The sequence below is a fragment of the Triturus cristatus genome, chromosome 6, assembly GCF_964204655.1.
Source record: "Triturus cristatus chromosome 6, aTriCri1.1, whole genome shotgun sequence".
Classification (NCBI taxonomy): domain Eukaryota; kingdom Metazoa; phylum Chordata; class Amphibia; order Caudata; family Salamandridae; genus Triturus; species Triturus cristatus.
The window spans coordinates 340,607,126-340,625,725 of NC_140589.1; the positions used below are offsets into that span (position 1 = coordinate 340,607,126).

General features: G+C 42.0%; 1 protein-coding gene across 1 annotated transcript in view; it reads right to left on the bottom strand.

Moving 5' to 3' along the window:
- TAF1B (TATA-box binding protein associated factor, RNA polymerase I subunit B) overlaps positions 1-18,600 on the bottom strand; it is a 1,023,302-nt gene that overhangs the window by 851,585 nt on the left and 153,117 nt on the right. Inside the window, exon 4 of the mRNA XM_085610722.1 lies at positions 207-304. Coding sequence (XP_085466848.1) covers positions 207-304 — 98 coding nt within the window. The remainder of the gene's footprint in view (positions 1-206; positions 305-18,600) is intronic.

Genomic DNA, 18,600 nt, shown 5'->3' on the forward strand with positions numbered 1-18,600 from the left:
ATCTTTTCTCTTGTTTCGCCGAGCTCTCAAAACCGTCCTCTTTTCTGAAGCTTACCCCTAAAGTTCTTCTTTCTCTAGATTTGGCTGATTGTTTTCCATCATTTGCGCCTTGACGCCTTCGGGCAAAGTAGCGCATTACAAATTCCCGATCAATCAATCAATCAATCATTAAAGTTTGCAAACTTGGTGTTCCATACTGGAATTACCTTGAGCTGTGGACATTTTACTATGGCTTGCAGAGCTTCGGCTTGCCTCAAAAGTATGTACTGAAAACCTTCACAAATGTACCATTCATAGCCTTTATCTAAAAACAAAAACAAAAAAACAGTTTTACATGGTAAATATTTATTTCACCACTACATCTATGTCCAATGTACTCAACATGCTCCCTGCCCATATTAAATAAAGCAATTTCACAGTACTTTTCTACAACAAAATGAAGTAAAATACTTTCCGTGTCCGACAAGACGGCACAACAAAACATGCTTTGATTGTTTATGAGTTGGTGATTCCACCCATACAGAAAATTATAGAATAAGGTTGTACTTCACTGTGATGTCACAAATGTTGAATCAAATTTTATTCGCTGACAAATTCTTTTATTAATAATGTGCAAAGCTTAAGTAAAACATATGCTAAATGCAACATTTTTAGTAGGTAATTATATTTAAAGGTTATAGGCCTGTTGGATTGAGTGAGCCGATGACTCTCCCACACCCACATTCATTCATCTATGGCTGGTGGGTCCACTTAAGAACTACAAATGGCTCAACAGTTTGCAAAATCCCATCATGTAGTACTTGTATGTATGTATGTATGTATGTAGATGCCAGATGTTGGTCCCTCCCCCCTGTTTCTCCGCCCTTACCTGAGAAACCTCTGTCCCAACGCCTACCCCTCTGATACTTCGAAAAAAGCTTATTAATGCAGAGTTACACTGATTTGTTTTGTATTGTTTTGAAAACGTGAATAAATAAATGTTCCCTAAAAAAAAGTTATAAGCCTACAAAATAAATACAAGTACTGATTTGTCTGCTAAGGTTTTGTGGTGCAGATTTGAGGTACCATCGATTGCACAATTGAAATTGGGACTATAACAATTTGTTGTGAGTTTACCAATATTGATTGGTGCTAGTGGAACCTGTTCCACAAAAGTGAAAACTGTATTAGTCAGGGTGATTTCTCGCGTGTCGAAATTTCATTTGTGTGTATGTGTGCGTGTAGGAAAGTCAGAGGTTGTTAAAAACTTATTACCGATTGTTTCTTGTATGAATGGTCTACTTTGAATTCTTTAGCAGAGCAGACAAAAGTTATTTGTTTAATGTGCTTGCTTAGAGTTGCAGTATTTTGTGTGCGAAAATTGTAAAGTAGTATGAACCACTGTAAGGACCAAAGAATTACACAACAGTGTGCTGCGCTGGAACAGGTTGGTTGGTGTGAAGTGCAGCGCTGAAATCGGTTGACAGGTCATCAAGTATTAAGCTGTGATATGTTTGTGAAAGAAAATTGTGACAGGACTGTAGGAAAGTATTGATGTAAATGGATTTGTAAACTGAACAAAAGCATAGACATTTTGTAATCTGATCACTGTTGATTTATTGTTGAATCTTGCATTTATGAAATGTTTCAAAGCCCTTAGAGATTTGATGAGGGGTGATGTGGGAGTCCCAGTTCATGAGGGTGAAGAGATACCACTGGAAGTTGTGCCAGATCATTATAAGGCAACAAATGTAGGGCTACATACATGTTTGTGGCTTCGTCAATGCTGCAAGATTACTGAAAATAAAGGAACATTCAAATTTCCACAATATGGTAGTTCTGATTTAAATATTATTGAAAATCTAGCAGAAACGTTATATGAAATGAAGCCACCTCCTAGACCTACACAGTATAAAGCATTAAATGCTTGGGAGCGAGCAGCTCATGCCAAGAGAAAGAAAAGTACCAGAAAAGAGCAAAGAGAGCAGTGCAAAATTATGCAGAAGCTCAATGGAATGAAGAACAGGAGAAGTGGAGAATGTATGTAGTTGAAGGAGCTAGAATGTACCCAGCAATAACAAAAGATAAGGCTAAAAAGAATCGAAAACAGGGACATGATGATGAGTAAGATGCAAGGAAAAACAGACATTGATAGCGATTCAGGGGATGACGTTTTAAATGCTTTGTTGTCCTCATGTATACCGCCAGACGTGGCCCCTAAAACAAATATGGAGGGTGCTCCAACTGCCTGTACTACAGTGGCTACAGCCCCCGATGATCCCAATACAATTCAGATTAAAAGACCAGTACCAACACTCCCGACTGCAACTCCACCTGTTGAAGCAGCCACCATGGCTATTGCTCCAGGTGTTACTGCTTCAATTGTTACTGTTCCTGCCCCAGAGTCACAAGTTGTATCAGCTCTATCAGAATGCTTGTTTCCGGTTCAGGGAAGACCTGGATTGGCAGTTCGGGCTGAACTGTTCCCATGAGGCACAGGGTGAAGACTGATTTGCATATAGCTGGGTCTGAACTGAGGTGGTGAAGTGAGCTAAAGAATGATGATGGATTCAACCCAGATCTGTGACTGGGGGTGAGTGTCTGAAAAGTTTACGCGATCCGTCCATCATCTCCTTGCGTTTGCTTTGTGCACCCTAAATTGGCAGGGTGTGCCCATACGTGGATCCCTTGCTCACTTTGCCACTGGATTCAAGCTAGCCTAGCTGATGAAGGGTGTTATCCAGAAACCGGTCCCAGAATGCTTGTTTCCGGTTCAGGGAAGACCTGGCTTGGCAGTTCGGGCTGGACTGTTCCCATGAGGCACAGGCTCAAGACTGATTTGCATATAGCTGGGTCTGAACTGAGGTGGCGAAGTGAGCTAAAGAATGATGATGGATTCAACCCAGATCTGTGACTGGGGGTGAGTGTCTGAAAGGTTTCAGCGCTCCATCCATCATCTCCTTGTGTTTGCAGTGCATATTGCAACTACACCAATAAATGTTGTTCCGAATGTTGTTGTTCAAGTTCTGTAAGAATAGTAGCTGCGACAGGGTTTATCCCGGCATTGCAAACTTCACAAATTATTGCTTGTACTCCACCACAAAATGTTCAATCATTGAGAGAAGGGAGAAGGATTGACTTTATGGCACCAATTGCACAGGGAGAGAGAGGAACATTTTGCGATGCGATTTTCCCCCTCATGGTATAAAGAAACTCCAGAAATTAAAAGGTGGCAGAAACCAAGAGACCATCTACCAGCTAGGAAAGAGTGAGACCCTTAGATGCACCAAAATCGATTTTGAAATTAGAAGAGATTATTAGATGAATCAATATCAGGAAAATAAATTGATATTTCTAAGTAAAAAAATCACAAGAGGTCCGTCTGCCACCCATGACAAACTAACTGTATTGGCAGGAAAACATGAGGTGGAACTTTCTAAGAGTGTTTTTAACCTTCAGGTCACAGTTGGATGATGAAGCTATTCTGACAATGCGGTCTTCAGGAATGAAATTACACACTGCAAAATTAGTGAAGTGTATCTACAAATGGAGCTATTATGATAGATTAGAGAGGAAGTGAGCAAAAAAGGAGGGAAAGAAAACGAAACAATCAGACGCTACAAAGGCGAATGGTAAGCCACTACAAATGTTTCCTTTGAGTTCAATACCAGATGATGGGTATGTGTACGTACTGTGGAGTAGAGGTGACATTGCAACATTTATTTACCAACTACTTTCCAAAGCCGAGAGAGAATCCGGCTCAGTGGTATATACAAGTTGACAGATTTGTAAAGATTTCAAAGGTTTTGTGGAAGGAGAGACTTGAATACGTTCTTTGATATTGTGGTACAGATTGAACTGTGGGAGAAATGCAAGATAGCTGTGCAAAGACCATGCGCTGAGCCTCAGAGATGAGTGTCCTCGTGCACCTTCACCTGTATAATGAAGTGACTACCTTTTTGGCAGGAAAACTTCCAGCGAGGGAAATGAATTGGCTAAAGATCAACAGAACTACCCAAGAAGCTAAAGAATCAGCGCATACCTATTAACGATTGCTGAAGGTGTTTAAATAGCACAGAGGACAAGAAAATCCAGAAAAGGGAAATATGGGATGTTTTGTGTCACAGTTCGTTCTTGGGTTGCAGCCAGAGACCAGAATGCACATAACATAGAATGAGATTTGTTGGCAGACAAAGCTTTTAGATGAGATCTTGAAGTATGTAAAATACTGTAGTGATGAGCAAGAAATGAAGCCGAAGAGACTCAAAGGGAAGTTTATGCTAGCGCAAACTAAGCAGGCTAAAAAGGGGTTTGAGAATCAATCACATGGAGGGAATGTTAGTGGAATGTAAGGTGTTGGTTTTCAGGTTTGAGGTCAATTTGTGCAGGGTGGAGTTGGTGTTTCACAAGGTAGAGGTCGAGGTGTTTCAGTTGATCCAAATTCAGGCACAGACAGTGCAGCTTCGTAGAAATCAACTCCTTGTCACTATTATAACAGGCTTGGGTATTGGAATTGAGAGTGTATACAGAATTCAAATCAAATGAGTTGTTATGGACAAATGCAAGGGGTAAATAAAACGCAAGTGCAAAATGTTCCAGTTCAGGCTCCAGTCCAACGAATGCAGGTGCAAACGCAATCACAAATTCCCATGATGCAAGTCCCACAAGCTCCGATGGCCCCACAGAATATGGGTAATCCCAAATTCAATATGAATCAAGTATCGAGTGCAAATCCAAATCCATTCAAAAATCAGAACCAATTTAAACAGTTTCCCATGTTGGAGAACAAGAGTTTTGCTTCTAACAATTCCCAAGGAGGGTGCCTGAGGGAGGAGGAACACTGCATACTCGGTGCAGTCTTAGACGTAGAACAAAGTAGACCATTTGTAAAAGGAAAAGTTAATGGCCACCAAGTGTCATTTCTTATCGACACAGGAGCTACAAGTCCCATTGTTAGAACAGAGGAACTCAGACCTATCCCTCTTGGGAAAGAAGCTCCAAGTTGTAGGGATCACAAATAAACAAATAACTAATCCTGTTTCAAAAAAAGTACCTGTAGAAAAACAGATTCATTTGAGGAAGGCCAACAGCTTGTGCTATGTGACTCAAATCCCGTAAATTTGTTGGGGTGAGATATTTTGTGCAATTTAAATTGCACTAGTTACTCCACACTGGATGGTTTGAATTTCAAATGCATGATGAAGATGTTGAATTCAAAATGGCCTGACAAGGAACAGCTCTAGGATTATATCCTGTAAGAACAGTAGAAGAATTACCTCCCAAATTGAGAGATACTGTGAAATCAGAAGTATGGGATTTTTCAGGGAATGACATCAGACTAACCAAAGGAGTAGAACCAGTCCAAATCAGGATAAAACCAAATGTGTTTTCCTGAGAACACCACCTTATAATCAAACACCAGAGACAGTGGCTGGAATAACATCAGTGATTGAATATGTGCAAAAACAAGGGATTTTGAAGAAGATTGTCAGAAGTCCTTGCAAGTAGCCGTTTATGGGTTTACAGAAGCCCAACCACAACTACTATGGAATTAGACAGGATCTTCGAAAAATTAACAGCATAATTGTCCCTTGGTACTGAATCCAGCAACAATCATATTTCAGATTCCCTGCACTGCACAGTGGTGTACTGTTGTGGATCTCTGCAAGGCCTTTTTCGCTATTACGTTTCACAAGGACAGTCAATTCCTGTTCTCATTCGTGTTTAGAGATAGAGTTTCGGCATGGTGCTAAGTTCTACAAGGGTATACAGTCCTTCAATGTTTAATCCGATTTTGAAAAAGAATGTTGAGACTCTGCAGATGCTTTGGAATGCAGTTCTTGTGCAATGCAGTGATGGCCTGCTTGGGGCATCAATTACCCAAGTAGCTTGTGAACAGGACACAATAGCTCTTTCAAATCATTTGGCTTAGGACAGACACATGTTGTCCCCGAGCAAATTACAATACTGTCAAAAAGAAGTCCTAAATACTAAAACTCAGTATTTGACAAATAGTAGACTTGCAAAATATGAACAACAAATACTTGCTGCGGATAATGGTGTTTTGCAAAGGTGTCAACCACTCTATCTAGCTACTGTTGCCTGAAAGTGAAACTGATGAAAATGAAGTTGAGCATGACTGCCTAGATGTTAGATTCATGTTCATGCACCAAGCCAAGACCAGATATTAAAGATGAACCTCTAGATGAGCCCGACTATGTAATCTTTGTAGATGGCTCATGTCTAAGGGAACTCTGAGAGCAGTTTATATTGTCTGCACAATTCAGGAAGTGATGTTACCTCTGCACAAGTGGCAAAAATAATTGCCCTTGTAGAGCTTGCTGTCTTTCAGCTCAATTGTGAGTGACACTGTCACGACTCGCTCCCTGCATTCTCGTGCCACCACCAGGGGGCTGAACTGTGAGACTCTCCAGTGTTCTAATAAGCTTCCAGACCCTCCCCTTCATGTACATACGGACTTCCAGCCATTTGCACTCTACTTGGAAATGGCCATACATTCCCAATCCATGCCGGGTTTTGTGGAAGCCAGTCTACTAATGCTTGAAGCCAGCCTGCTCATGTTTAGAACTCTGTTACCTAGAATTCTGTAGTGGTTTGCTCTGGGTTGATGCCTCCATCCCCCAGCTTCAGTAGGTGGAATTTAGTGTGTGTCAATATTCTGTATTCTTTTAGATTGTTAAGCTTGGTTGTCAGTCGCGGGCTGTCTTCAAACTCATTAAGCTGCTGCACAGTACCTGTATATTTTGACATTAAACTTCATTGCTTTCAACGACAAAGTTTGGTCTACTTACAACTAATTCCCTGCTCACTGCTTCGTCTCCACCCCTGCAGGCCAAGGATGGGTGGAAGAATTCAGCTCACCTGTGGCGGTCTGCTGCTAGCCTGCTCACACTGGGTGCATGTGATTATTGTGAGCTCTTTTAAGCCCCAGCTCCCTTCAGGCCAAGGTTGGTCATGGTAGCTATGTACTGGTGAGACCGTTACTTGTTTCCAGTGTTTCGTGAGCTTTTTATATCTTTGTTTCCAGTGTTTCCTGAGCTTTAGGTATTCTTTGTTCCTGAGCTGCTGCGGTTTTCCTTGTTCCTGAATTGGCACTGCCTGCAGTGCTACCTTGACTCCTGAGCCTCAGCATTCTTTGTTCCTGAGCTGCAGCAGTTTCCCTTGGTCCTGAACTAGCACTGCCTGCAGTGCTGCCTTGACTCTTGAGCTTTTGCTCAATTCTAGTTCCTGCTCCAGCTCTGCCTTCAGTGCTACTTTGTTTTCTTGATTGCTAAACCAGCACTATTCGTGTATACCCTTGTTGCCGCCCCTTCTGTACATCCTTTTCCAGTCCCTGCTTTTCTTCCCATTTCCTTGGTTCCAGTTCCTAGTTTGCCGTCTTTCTATTCTATGGCCTTGCTTCTATTACCTTGTATGTTTGTTACTTGCTTTCTGCCAAGTGTGTCCTATGGTTTCTTCCTTGTTAAGCACTCCTCCTTGCTAGCTCCCTGTCTATTGTGCTTCTGTTTAGTTCTGTCCCTTTGCTGTTACTGCCTTGCGTGTTCCTGTTTGATTGTCAGGATCCATGGGCACAGCTGACTACCTAGGTGGTGTTTCTTGTTCACTGTGAGTATTGTCTTTGAGTTACATTAATAACATCACCATAGGTATCAGCTCCACAGACCCTGCCTTTGCATGCATGTCCTATATGTGGGTATTTGCAGTCAGTATCTGTAACAGCAATTGTGGGTGAGGAACTTACTGAGCTTCAGTCTTACCGTGTGGAGTTCCTGAGTGCTTTACTCCACATTCCCTTTATTCTTAATGTTGTTTTATATACAAGTATATTGCACATCCGTTGTCGGTGTAGTGATTCTGAATGCTGAACTGCCTCATGAGTGCCTGTCCTTTCGGAGTCTTAACCATCTTGTTCCTTTGTGCAGGCTTCCCCTTTGGATCCCTTTTCCCCTCTGACTTCCTGTGTGATCTTGGGCAGTGCTGTACATCTTTTTCTGCTTCAATTTAACCAGTCACCAGTCTTTGCCCAAGTCCCAGACAATCCCGGACTATTAAAAGTGAAGCTTACAGAAGTGGCAATGACTATGTCACCGTCGGAAATCGAAATGTTGATGAAGTTACCAGGTATTGTGCGCATTTGTGGCATGCACATTTAACAGACCTACAGATGAATCTGGATAGGACGCTACCTTTTCGAAGTTGTTGTCAGTAGCTGATACTTGGGAAGAAATCAAAAGACTACAGGAAGAAGTTTCAGAGGCAGACGAGCAAGGGTGGATTAGAACAGGATGTGTTGAAAATACAAACAATATTTGGGTTTCAGAAGATGGAAGACCAGTGTTGCCAGACAGTTTGTTGTTCCGGATGACAAAACATTTCCATGGCCATGCACACATTGGAAGTGATGCAATGGATAGGCTGTTTAGACAGAATTAGCAAATACCCAATTCAGAGTTTTAGCTGAAGAGCTATGCCATAGGTGCTTTACATGTCAGTAGAAGAATGTGGGAAGAAGACCATCTATAAGAATTAGCCACATTGGAAGATCAGGAGAACCCTTTAATATGGTGCAGTTGGACTTTATTGAAATGCTGTTTGCAATAGGCTGAGTTATGTTCTGGTTACAGTGTGCATTTTCTCCCGATGGGTGGAAGCCTACCCAACACGGAGGAATAACAGTCTCACTGTAGCTAAACTGCTGTTACGTGAACTCACTCCATGGTTCGGATGCCCAGTTTCTCTGGTGTCAGACGAGGGTACCCATTTTAATATTATGGTCATCAGAATGCTTTGTGTGGCTCATCAAGTGGAACAGAGATTACACTGTAGCTACCGTCCTGAGGCTTAAGGCATGGTGGGACAGTTAAACAGAACACTGAAGTCTCGATAGGCTAAAGTCTGTGAATCCACTTCGTCGAAATTGCCAGATGCTTTTACCACTGGTTTTGAGGAGTCTTCGAAGCACCCCTGACAGGAGAACAGGATTATCTCACACAAAATCCTCAAGTGTCATTCTACGAGACTGCCTTCTGTGTCTGCAAATGCCCTTGTAAACATCACAGATGATGCAAAAGATTAGCTGATGTGGTGCATTCTGTTTCTCATCAGGTTAGAGCTGACACTGCCAGTCCACAACAGGAGTAGTGCCATGACTTTAACCCAGGAGATTGAATTTTTGGTGAAGAAACATGTACGAAAATACCGCCTGGAGCGGAGGTGGAAAGGCTCCAACCAAGTCATCTTAATTACCAACACTGCAGTAAAATGTGCCGAGATATCTTAATGGGTTCATGCTTTGCACACTCAGAGTAAGGTGCTCATATGAAGAAGGTGTGTCATTTGAGCCAAATCTGAGATCTCCTGCACCCGTATAGAGGGGGAGATGTACAGCAAAATCTCTCACCGGTGCAAGTTCCTGAAATCTCACAAAGTGGTGTGGAAATACCTACTGACAAAGGACTGAGAGCAGAGGATAAAGGAACTCTTGAAACACCATCAGAGCAATCAAATAATCCAGGTGTTGGAACAAGTGTGAAAAGAGAAAGATCCCTATGGAGATAATAATGAAACAGAATCCAGTGGTATAAGCGAAACAGAAGAAGATCAACACACACCAAAGAGATCCAAAAGAGCAAGAGTACCTTGACTTAGGTATTCTGCACCTGAATGGACTTATTACTTATTACTCATATAATGTGCCAAATACATCAGGTCAAAATCCCAATGAACTTAGATCAGAGACATTTGAACTTCCATGATATGCCACACTAAAAACAGCATTGGTTTAATAAGATTTCTGAAGCAAATACTAGAATCAAGACCTAGACAAGCACCATTTCGTGAATTCAAAACACTGAATTAACTGAGATGATAAATGATGAACTGTGTTTAAAGCAGACAAATAGAAGACTGAAATTAACAACAACAATTAACACAAGTGAATAAAAAGAATTAAGAAGAATTCCCTAGGGTCAAGTTTGCAATGAAGAAGATGGAGTAGGGCTAATGATGTCTCACTAATATTTTTGCATATAAGCTGAATAGAATAACAGCAAGTTGATCATCACCAGTTTTGCATGTTTGTACAAGTAGAAGTCAACGTAGAAGATTGGATCTGCCTGCTGCTATATTCTACTCAAGGTCTGACTGCAAACAAACGTGTGTACTCACTAAAGCGAAGTGTAGAATAGTGATTATTTTCACACTAATCGTTCTTATATTCGCACTTAGTCCTTTTAGTTGGAATGAGTTTTACACCAGCGACAAAAACACTTGGGTCTTTGACTACATCTACAAGGCCAGAACACACATTAGAGAAGACAAAATAAAAGGCTTCATTTGTAGATTATTCAAAAAGAAGATTTTTCGACAAATGTTAACTCTAGATTAGTTCAAGAAAACCTTCAAACTTTAGATACTATGTTATGTTTGCGACCGTTTACCTTCTTCAGCTGCAGACGAAGTGACATATCACACCCCATTGTCATATGCAGTTACATGTAGTATTTTACTGAGTTTATTCTATAGACAGGAACGTTTTGAATATTTATCCAATTATGACATGATCCTCTCTAAGGTTCCCCTTCAGAAAAGCATAAAGCCTCAACCACAAGGAAAAGACATGGAAAATGCCTGGTAGTTCTTTACATCTCCCACAGTTATAGACACTGTTAAGGCATACAAGAATGCAACCTGTTTAATGAGGTCATTAAAAAAGTTCACAACTCTTTTCCTGAACAAGAAGGTATCTGAGTGAGATCGCTGATCGCTCCATTCCCTTGCCGCTCCATCAGGAGGTTGTTCGGCGTTATGCGGGGCGGACTCTCTCCCGGCGTTAGGACCTAGGAAGCTAAGCTCTGTAATCAAATCTGCTGCTGGAGGATTGGAGCCGGCTGTCTGTGGTGAAGGGTGCTTGGCAGGCTGAAGTCAGTGGTTTTGGCAGCTGCTGCTCCAGTGCGTTTTCTGGCTCTGTCTAATTGGAGGGCATTCTCATCCTTGCCAGTGATCTGGAAAGATACCTCGGCTGAAGTTATGACAGGGCGTGGCGGTAAAAGCAGTAAGCATTGTCCTGTGCCTTCAGTAGCTCCCACTTCGATGGCCAGACAGCCCCGATGAGAGGTTGTGGTAGAAAGCAGAACAGGAGGGAAGAAAGGGGATCTTCAACCAAGTAAGAACAAATCAGATTCGGTCAGGAAATTACCTCAGCGTAATGCCCGGGACATGGGGGGGGGGGGTTTCAACCCCTAATTTTTAATTTATTCTCTAACTCTGGGGCTGTGGGCCCAAGTACTGGCAATAATACAATGGCAACAGAAGATCAGCCTGCCCTGGCTGTCGGCTACATTGATCTAGGTCAAAGTAACTCGCTATCAGTCACTCCTTCGACTGAAAGTAGAGACTTCGGAGATAATCATGAAGATGACGTTGGTCCCTGGTTACATAACGAGGTGACCAATCTCGAAGTACCTCTGACGGAGGATTTGACTGGCAACATTTTAAAGGTGGTGACTGGGGTTGTCTCCCTAAGCAGGCCTGAAGAGGATGTAAAGTCAGTCAGGGAAGACGTAATACCCAAGGACCTCAGTTGTCAGATAGATAAAGTTGAAGACCCAGAGGATAAGAAAGAAAAATGCCCTGAGGTGGTGTGTCTATCCCCGGATGAAATGGAGAAATTCTTTTACCTTACCAACGAGTAAGATATTTCAGATGCCAGTATCTCTGTGGCAGGCGGGGAAGGGGCTTTGAAGTGGAGTAGTAACAGTGGCCACGAAGATTTGACTTGCTTGTCTCAACAAAGAAGATCACTTACTAAAAGGGGAAAATGAAAAATATGAAAAAAATGCCAGGAGAAGCTCCCAACAGAGGTAACTTGGGGGAATTAAGATGGGACTACTCCGCCACACAGCTTATGCTTCCTGTGGGGGGAAAAAGGGGAGAAAGATATAGCTGAACTGGGTCAAAAGGCTGTTTGGGGTTTACAGAGAGCTGGGAACCCTGTGGAACCCTAACTGGCAATGATTTTTCAATCAATAATGCATTTCCAGGAGGATGTCAAGAGTGACAACCGGCGAGCTCGTCATGCCACCAAAATGTTTGACGTCGCTGTTAGAAAAATCAGCAAAACTTGTACCGACATTGTCAAGAGAATTCTCAAGGAGGAAAACCGGACGGAAACCCTTGAAACTGAAGTGGCCGCACTGAAGACCCAGGGCTCTTCGTAGGAGGGATCTTGACCACTGGTATGTGGAAGCTGGAAGATCATGAAAATAGGCAACGCCTTAATCATTTAAGATTTCTGGGGGGACCCGAAGGTATAGATGGGAATGAGGTTAGAAAATATAAGGTATCCCTCTTGAAAGGTGTCTTTCCCAAGCTGACTTCATGGGACTGATACAAGGAAGTTCAACGTGCCCACCGATTCCTAATGATGTTAACAAAATGATCTTCCAATGAACTGGCTCAACCACATGCAATTTTGGTGTATTTTGGAGATTTTATACTACAGCAAACTGTTTACGATTTGGCGAATCCAACTGTGAAGAGAGACTTTGATGAAGTATCTTTTTTTGTCTAGCCTGACTTTGCAGACGCCACAGTGGAAAGAAGATGGCAATTACGGCAGCTTTTTGCACCATTTCAGAAAGTGGGGGCTGAGGTGTATTTAAAGAATCCTGCTCGGCTAAAGATTGTTTTTAAGGGGTAGACTCGTAGTTTTACTTCCGAGATCCTGGCCCAGACATACTTAAAAGATATTTTGGGCGGGGTGGGCTGTAGCAGTAAATGATTGAGGTAGCACATATGGTATAGTGAATGTCATGCCTGATGAGTTGTCTATGTGTATGGCGGGTCAGAGGGGATGGGATAGCGTCAGATGTCTTCACTCAGGCTGGGGCTGAGGTGGTGGGGGGCTGGGAGGGGGTGTGTATGTAGGGGGGGGACTCACATGCTGGTGGGGAGAGAAAACGTTCCAAGCACTTAAAAGCCTGGTTCTTTGGGTTGTATTTGCCGGATTATAGATTGCTTTTGGTGGATAGATGTCCAGGCTCCTGGGGTCGTTTGTTGATTTGGAATGGATAAATTGCATATTGCTACTATCAATATCTGTGGGCTTAATTATTTTAAAAAGAGACCGAAATTTGCAGCTGGACTACAATTGTTAGCGGCAGATATTATTTGTTTGCAAGAGACCAATATTGAAGGTGCTCAACAACAATTGGTAAAATCTCTGGGTAACAGGTTGACTGGTGGGACAACACAAACTGCTTGGATACGTGGAGTGGCTATTCTGCTCATGGTGGTATTGGCAGTAATGTGGATGATCCAGGAGCAATTGAATGGGCTGATGGGGAATAAGCTTTGTGGCCTCTTCCCGTTATCTTATGTGGGGATTTTAATATCAATATGCCGGGAAACTGGTCTTTGAAAGAGGACTGGGTCTATTCCGGGAGGAAACTCAAGGTTTTACAGGCTTTGAGGGGTTTGTGTAGGGATTATGGCTTGGTAGATGTGTGGAACACTCAAAGGCCTTTAGATCCAGGGTATTCCTTTTTTTCTCCCACACATTTATCGCACACCCGATTGAATTATTTGTTTGTATCTTATTCTCGAATCCATGAATGTACTATAGAAAAGGACCACATATTTTGTCAGATCATAAGCCTCCAACCAAAGGGAATGGCATGGACTTTTGAACGCCATCTTCTGTTAAATAAGGACTATTGCTCACATATGGAAAATTGGATTCCTATGTTTTTGAAGGACAATATGGGGAGCACGACTAGAGATATGGTCTGGGATGCCTTGAAGGTAGGAATTTGTGGAGAAACATTAAGGTTCTCTCTGAAACATAATAGGCAAGGAAGGCAAATGCTACAGGACCTTCCGACCGTTTTGGCTTTGGTGGAAGAGAGTTTGGTGAAAGCCACAGAACAAGGGGGTGAATTGCGGGAAGCCCAGTTAAACCCAGTTAAGGGTGGCTCTCTCCAAATCAGCCATTACTGGAATCTTGGGCAAGAAAGCATGGTTTGGAAGGAAAAATCATATGAATGAAGCATGCAGATCGGTCATTACCTTGCTATACGAACTAGACAACAGAACAAATTGTATTCCCCCCCCCCCAAAAAAAATATTGGTACTGGAGCTGGGATCTTACCACCCGATAACCCTTATCAACGGTGACTCCAAAATATATTATAAGATCCTGGCATCTCGATTAGTGCCAATTATCCAGAAGATCATTATTGGTTCATCAACATGCATTTATTCCTGGTAGAAACACAACGGATCATGTGCCAAGAGTTATCTTGTTGTTTGACGCTACATATGTTGCATGGGACCCTATGGCTTTAATTCTGCTTGATGCAGAGAAAGCCTTCGATAGGGTCTCCTGGCAGTTTCTTTGGGTGCCCCTGTCAAGGGTGGGTGTTGGGAAGGGCTTCATCCAAGCGGTTACGATACTATATGATAACACAGTGGCCAGGGTCATTGAGAATGGGGTTATGTCGGATCCATTTTCGACCTCGCGGGGGACTAGACAAGGCTGCCCATGTTCCCCGCTTCTATTTGCAACACACATAGACCCCTTTCTACGTAGGCTGGAAAGCAATGTTGCAATTTTACCAATTCAAGTGCAAGGTTGGGAAACAAAAATGCTGGAGTATGCTGAGGTCATTGCCCCGGAGACCACCGATCCCTTAAGGGCACCTAAGGCAGTGGAAGAAGAGGCTGGACAATTTGGGAGATTCTATGGGTATGCGCTTCATAAAAATAAGACTCAGATAGTTATTAACAAGAAAATAAGGATGATTAATAATTGGGTCGTCCATAATGCAGTATACCTTGGAGTCAGTATCACGACTAAAATAGATAACATAGTCAAAGAGAATACTGAACCCCTCCTGAGAAAAATCAAACAAGACCAGGGTAGACTAAATAATCTGCATCTATCCCTAGTGGGTAGATGTAATGTTATTAAGATGATTTTTTTCCCCCCAAACTCTATTTTTTCGGGCTATTGCAATGGAATTTTCAACCCAGTGGCTCCAAAAAATTGAAGATATATTCTCTCTGCTTATTTGGGCCTACTCTAGACCTAGAAGGTCACTCAAATTTCTTATGTTACCAAGAGAGAGAGGAGGGTGGGCGCTCCCCAATTTGAAATTATATTATTGAGCTACTACACTGTTACATAGTGTAGTTCTGTTGCAATAATGCCCGGATGGTGAGATCACAGAACAAGTACCCTCTCCATACGAACTTTTCATTAGGAAGGAGGCTTGGGGTTGCTTATGGCGACAACTAAATGATAGCTACAATAAAAAAAAGAATGTTTCAAGACCCTTCATGTGGCTTTCAAGGTTTAGTGACGTTTGTAGATTGTTGGGGATTGGTATATAACATTTTTTACACGCCTCTGTGCCCAATATTTTTAGGGATCAACCTATGAATAATTGGATTAAGACAGGGTTGAGCAGGGTGGGGTGTTTGTTCTCCCTTGGGTATAATCTTACTTGATGGCCTTAAAAATTTATTAAATATTGGGTGGAGGGATTTTTTAAAATATCTACAAGTAAGAGATTTCTTGCTACGAAAGGGGGGTGGCCGAGCCGGGAATTCAAGATGTGAGATCGTCGACAGATTGCTGGGAGAAAGAGAATGTTCAAATGGCATAAGTTATAGTTTTTTATCTCGGCTATGAAGAATTGAGACTGATAAGGATAAATATTCCTAGAAGTGGCAAGAGAAGTTGACGATAACAGATACAATATTTTTTTAATCTGTTGACTCCGCTCAATCTTTTAGTTGCCGCTCGACTACAAGCACAGAATTATAAGACTTGCTTTTTTCTCTACTATACCCCTGATAAGATCGCTAAATGGGGCGAGGGGAAATGAACAAATTGTTCTCTATGTACACTACATAAGGCAGATATAGTGTATATTTTCGCTTTGTGAGATGAATTTAGAAAATTTGAAAAAATACATTTCTAGGTTTTTCTGTGAGAAACTCAATTTGGAAATATCCTTGTCACCTGCGGTGATCTTAATAGGAATATCAGGGGAAGATCTGCCTGAGGATGGGCGAGATCTAACTTTTATATCTAAGGCCGTCTTGAGGCTCTGTATCGCTTTTGCATGGTTAGATCCTAATCCGTCGGGGTTCCAGCAATGGTTGGCCCGGCTTTTGGTGGTTTACAACTTGGAGAAAGCAGTGTATTTGAGGAAATAGGGGGCTTGAGAATATGGGCCCCCCTGACGGAGTGGGTTGAAAAGTGCTGGAAGGAGGGGGAACTATTCTGCTATGAAACTGGGCACTGTAGGGTAAGGCAGCAGGGGGGGTGTCTGGTTTTTCGTCAGTGTATTCAATTTGAGTATTTAATTTTATGTGCTCTATATGTAAAGCAATTTATTTATAGATGTTATGGTTTATCAATTAATTATGTTGTATATTTATGTCATACCACCAACAAGGGGGGGCGGGGGGATTCAGGTGTGTAAGGTTTATTGGAAAAAGTCAATAAAAATATTTAAACTAACAAAAAAAAATACGTTAATTTCCAGTATTAGAGAGAAGAGCTCAAATATTTTGTAATGCAAATGAGGAAGATGTTTCAAGAAATATTTAGAAGAAAGAATAAGATAAATATAACTAGCATTTGCAATGCAATAGGTCTCGCATTACTGAAAGTTTGAGCTATTGCAAACAATAATGCAACGCCAATAGCTCAAACTTTCAGTAATGCGAGACCTATTGCATTGCAAATGCTTGTTATATTTATGGCCCCATCCCATGTTGCTTCCCAAACGTCCCTCGTGTCTCTACCGCTGTCCGTGCTCGCTACTCCCTACTTGAATTGTTGATTTTTCTTCCCAATCAAGACAATCTAATCTGCATTTGTTTCCCTATGTGTGTTGTACAAATAGCAGCATCAGTCGGACATTGTATCCAAGCAGGGATTACAATGGCCGTGCTCATCTTGAGACAGTTAGTCTTACATGAGGTGACTTTCATCTACATTGGCCCACATTGTTTTAGGCAGAAAGTAACCTCAGTTGCTCGGATCAGTTCATTTTACTGGATGACTTCAAGTCATCATTCACACCATACAGCAGGGCCAGAGTCTCATTCAAAAACCTGTTGCATTTTGGGAGCTGTAGTTCTGGTTCACCTCAATTGAGCCAATTGAACAAAAGTTCAAAATTGAAAGGGTTTGTGGATAAAAAAAAATAAATAGAGTATGGTGGCTTCCCAATGACGTGAAGTCATCTGGTAACTTTAATGTGTATTTAACCCAATTCAGTCTTGCACTGAATGTTCTTCTTCTGGGGCTCTTCCGGTCTTCATTGGCTTATACTCCAAAGACTTAGTGCTGTTTTTCTTTTGTGTCTAGTTTATCAATTAAATTATGACAATTGTCCAATAAAGGGAAAAACAATAAATCAGAACAAAACACATCTATACTGAATCAGCAAGTAAGAATTGTCATTGTGCTGCACCAGCCCAAGTCAATGAGTTGAAACTGCTGATTAAACCATCCGTGAGCCCGGACTGTGTGAGGCTTCCATTTACCTCAAGCAAATTCTCATGGACTTAAAAAAATACCTTTACCTCACAATTGGGAAACTATTGCAGCTCTCAGCTGCAATCGGGCTTCCCAAATTGACACTTGCTGGTTGCGCCGTAAGGCCGCACCTCTCTGTACAGAAGTGGCGGCCCTGACGCTAATGTCCCACACAGCACAAATATCACTTACACCCTTTGTTATTACTCATGAAGGCAGAGGTCACACCTGCTACTCTTGATTCAGAGTCCCACCAAATCCTACTTCAAATGTGTCCAGAGATTTATCCCTCACCGTAGAGGCAGAGCCCTGAGCTACCAGCCTCAGGTCACTGCCAACTCTGGTCTGTTTCTTAACATCTTGAATCTATTCAGGTGCCATCGACGAGTTGATTTATCATCTCATATCAACTCCAGGTTTACCAATTGCTAAACCGCTGTCCAAGAATTTTTGATAGGCACCGCTATTTTTCATCCATTGCAGAAGTCCTAGTAGACAAAGTTATGGAAATTCCTACATATTCAGTGCCTAAATAAATCTGCTAGAAATCACTCTCCCCCCCCCCCCCCCTCCTCCAAAGGGGTCTTAGTTTTATACTAGTGCCTTGCCAATGTTAGCCAGGTGCACTGCTCTCATAGAAACATATGCCATTAAGACACTTATAGTGGATGAACTTGTGTAACCTTGTGTCGTGTGTAACTTGCCTTGTATTAGTCAACACTCTCCCACACCTCCGTGTCTTTTGTATTTTGCCAATGCTTGTTGTATTTATGCTTCACTGCAAATTGGCAAACTTACTTTAAGAAATGCTGCACAGCAGGTCAACTGCTGCGCAACATGTAAAAAACATTGTCAAAGCCAATAGATTTCGCATTTGTGAAATATATTAGATTTGCCAATGCTTGTTTATAAGTCATCGTTTTAAGGCATGTTAGTTCACTTAGTATCATGAGAGTGAACCACGACTGCAGCTAACAGAACACATTAGCTGGGGATATGAAATCCCTGCAGTGGAAACCGGATGCCCCATGGGCACAGAGTCA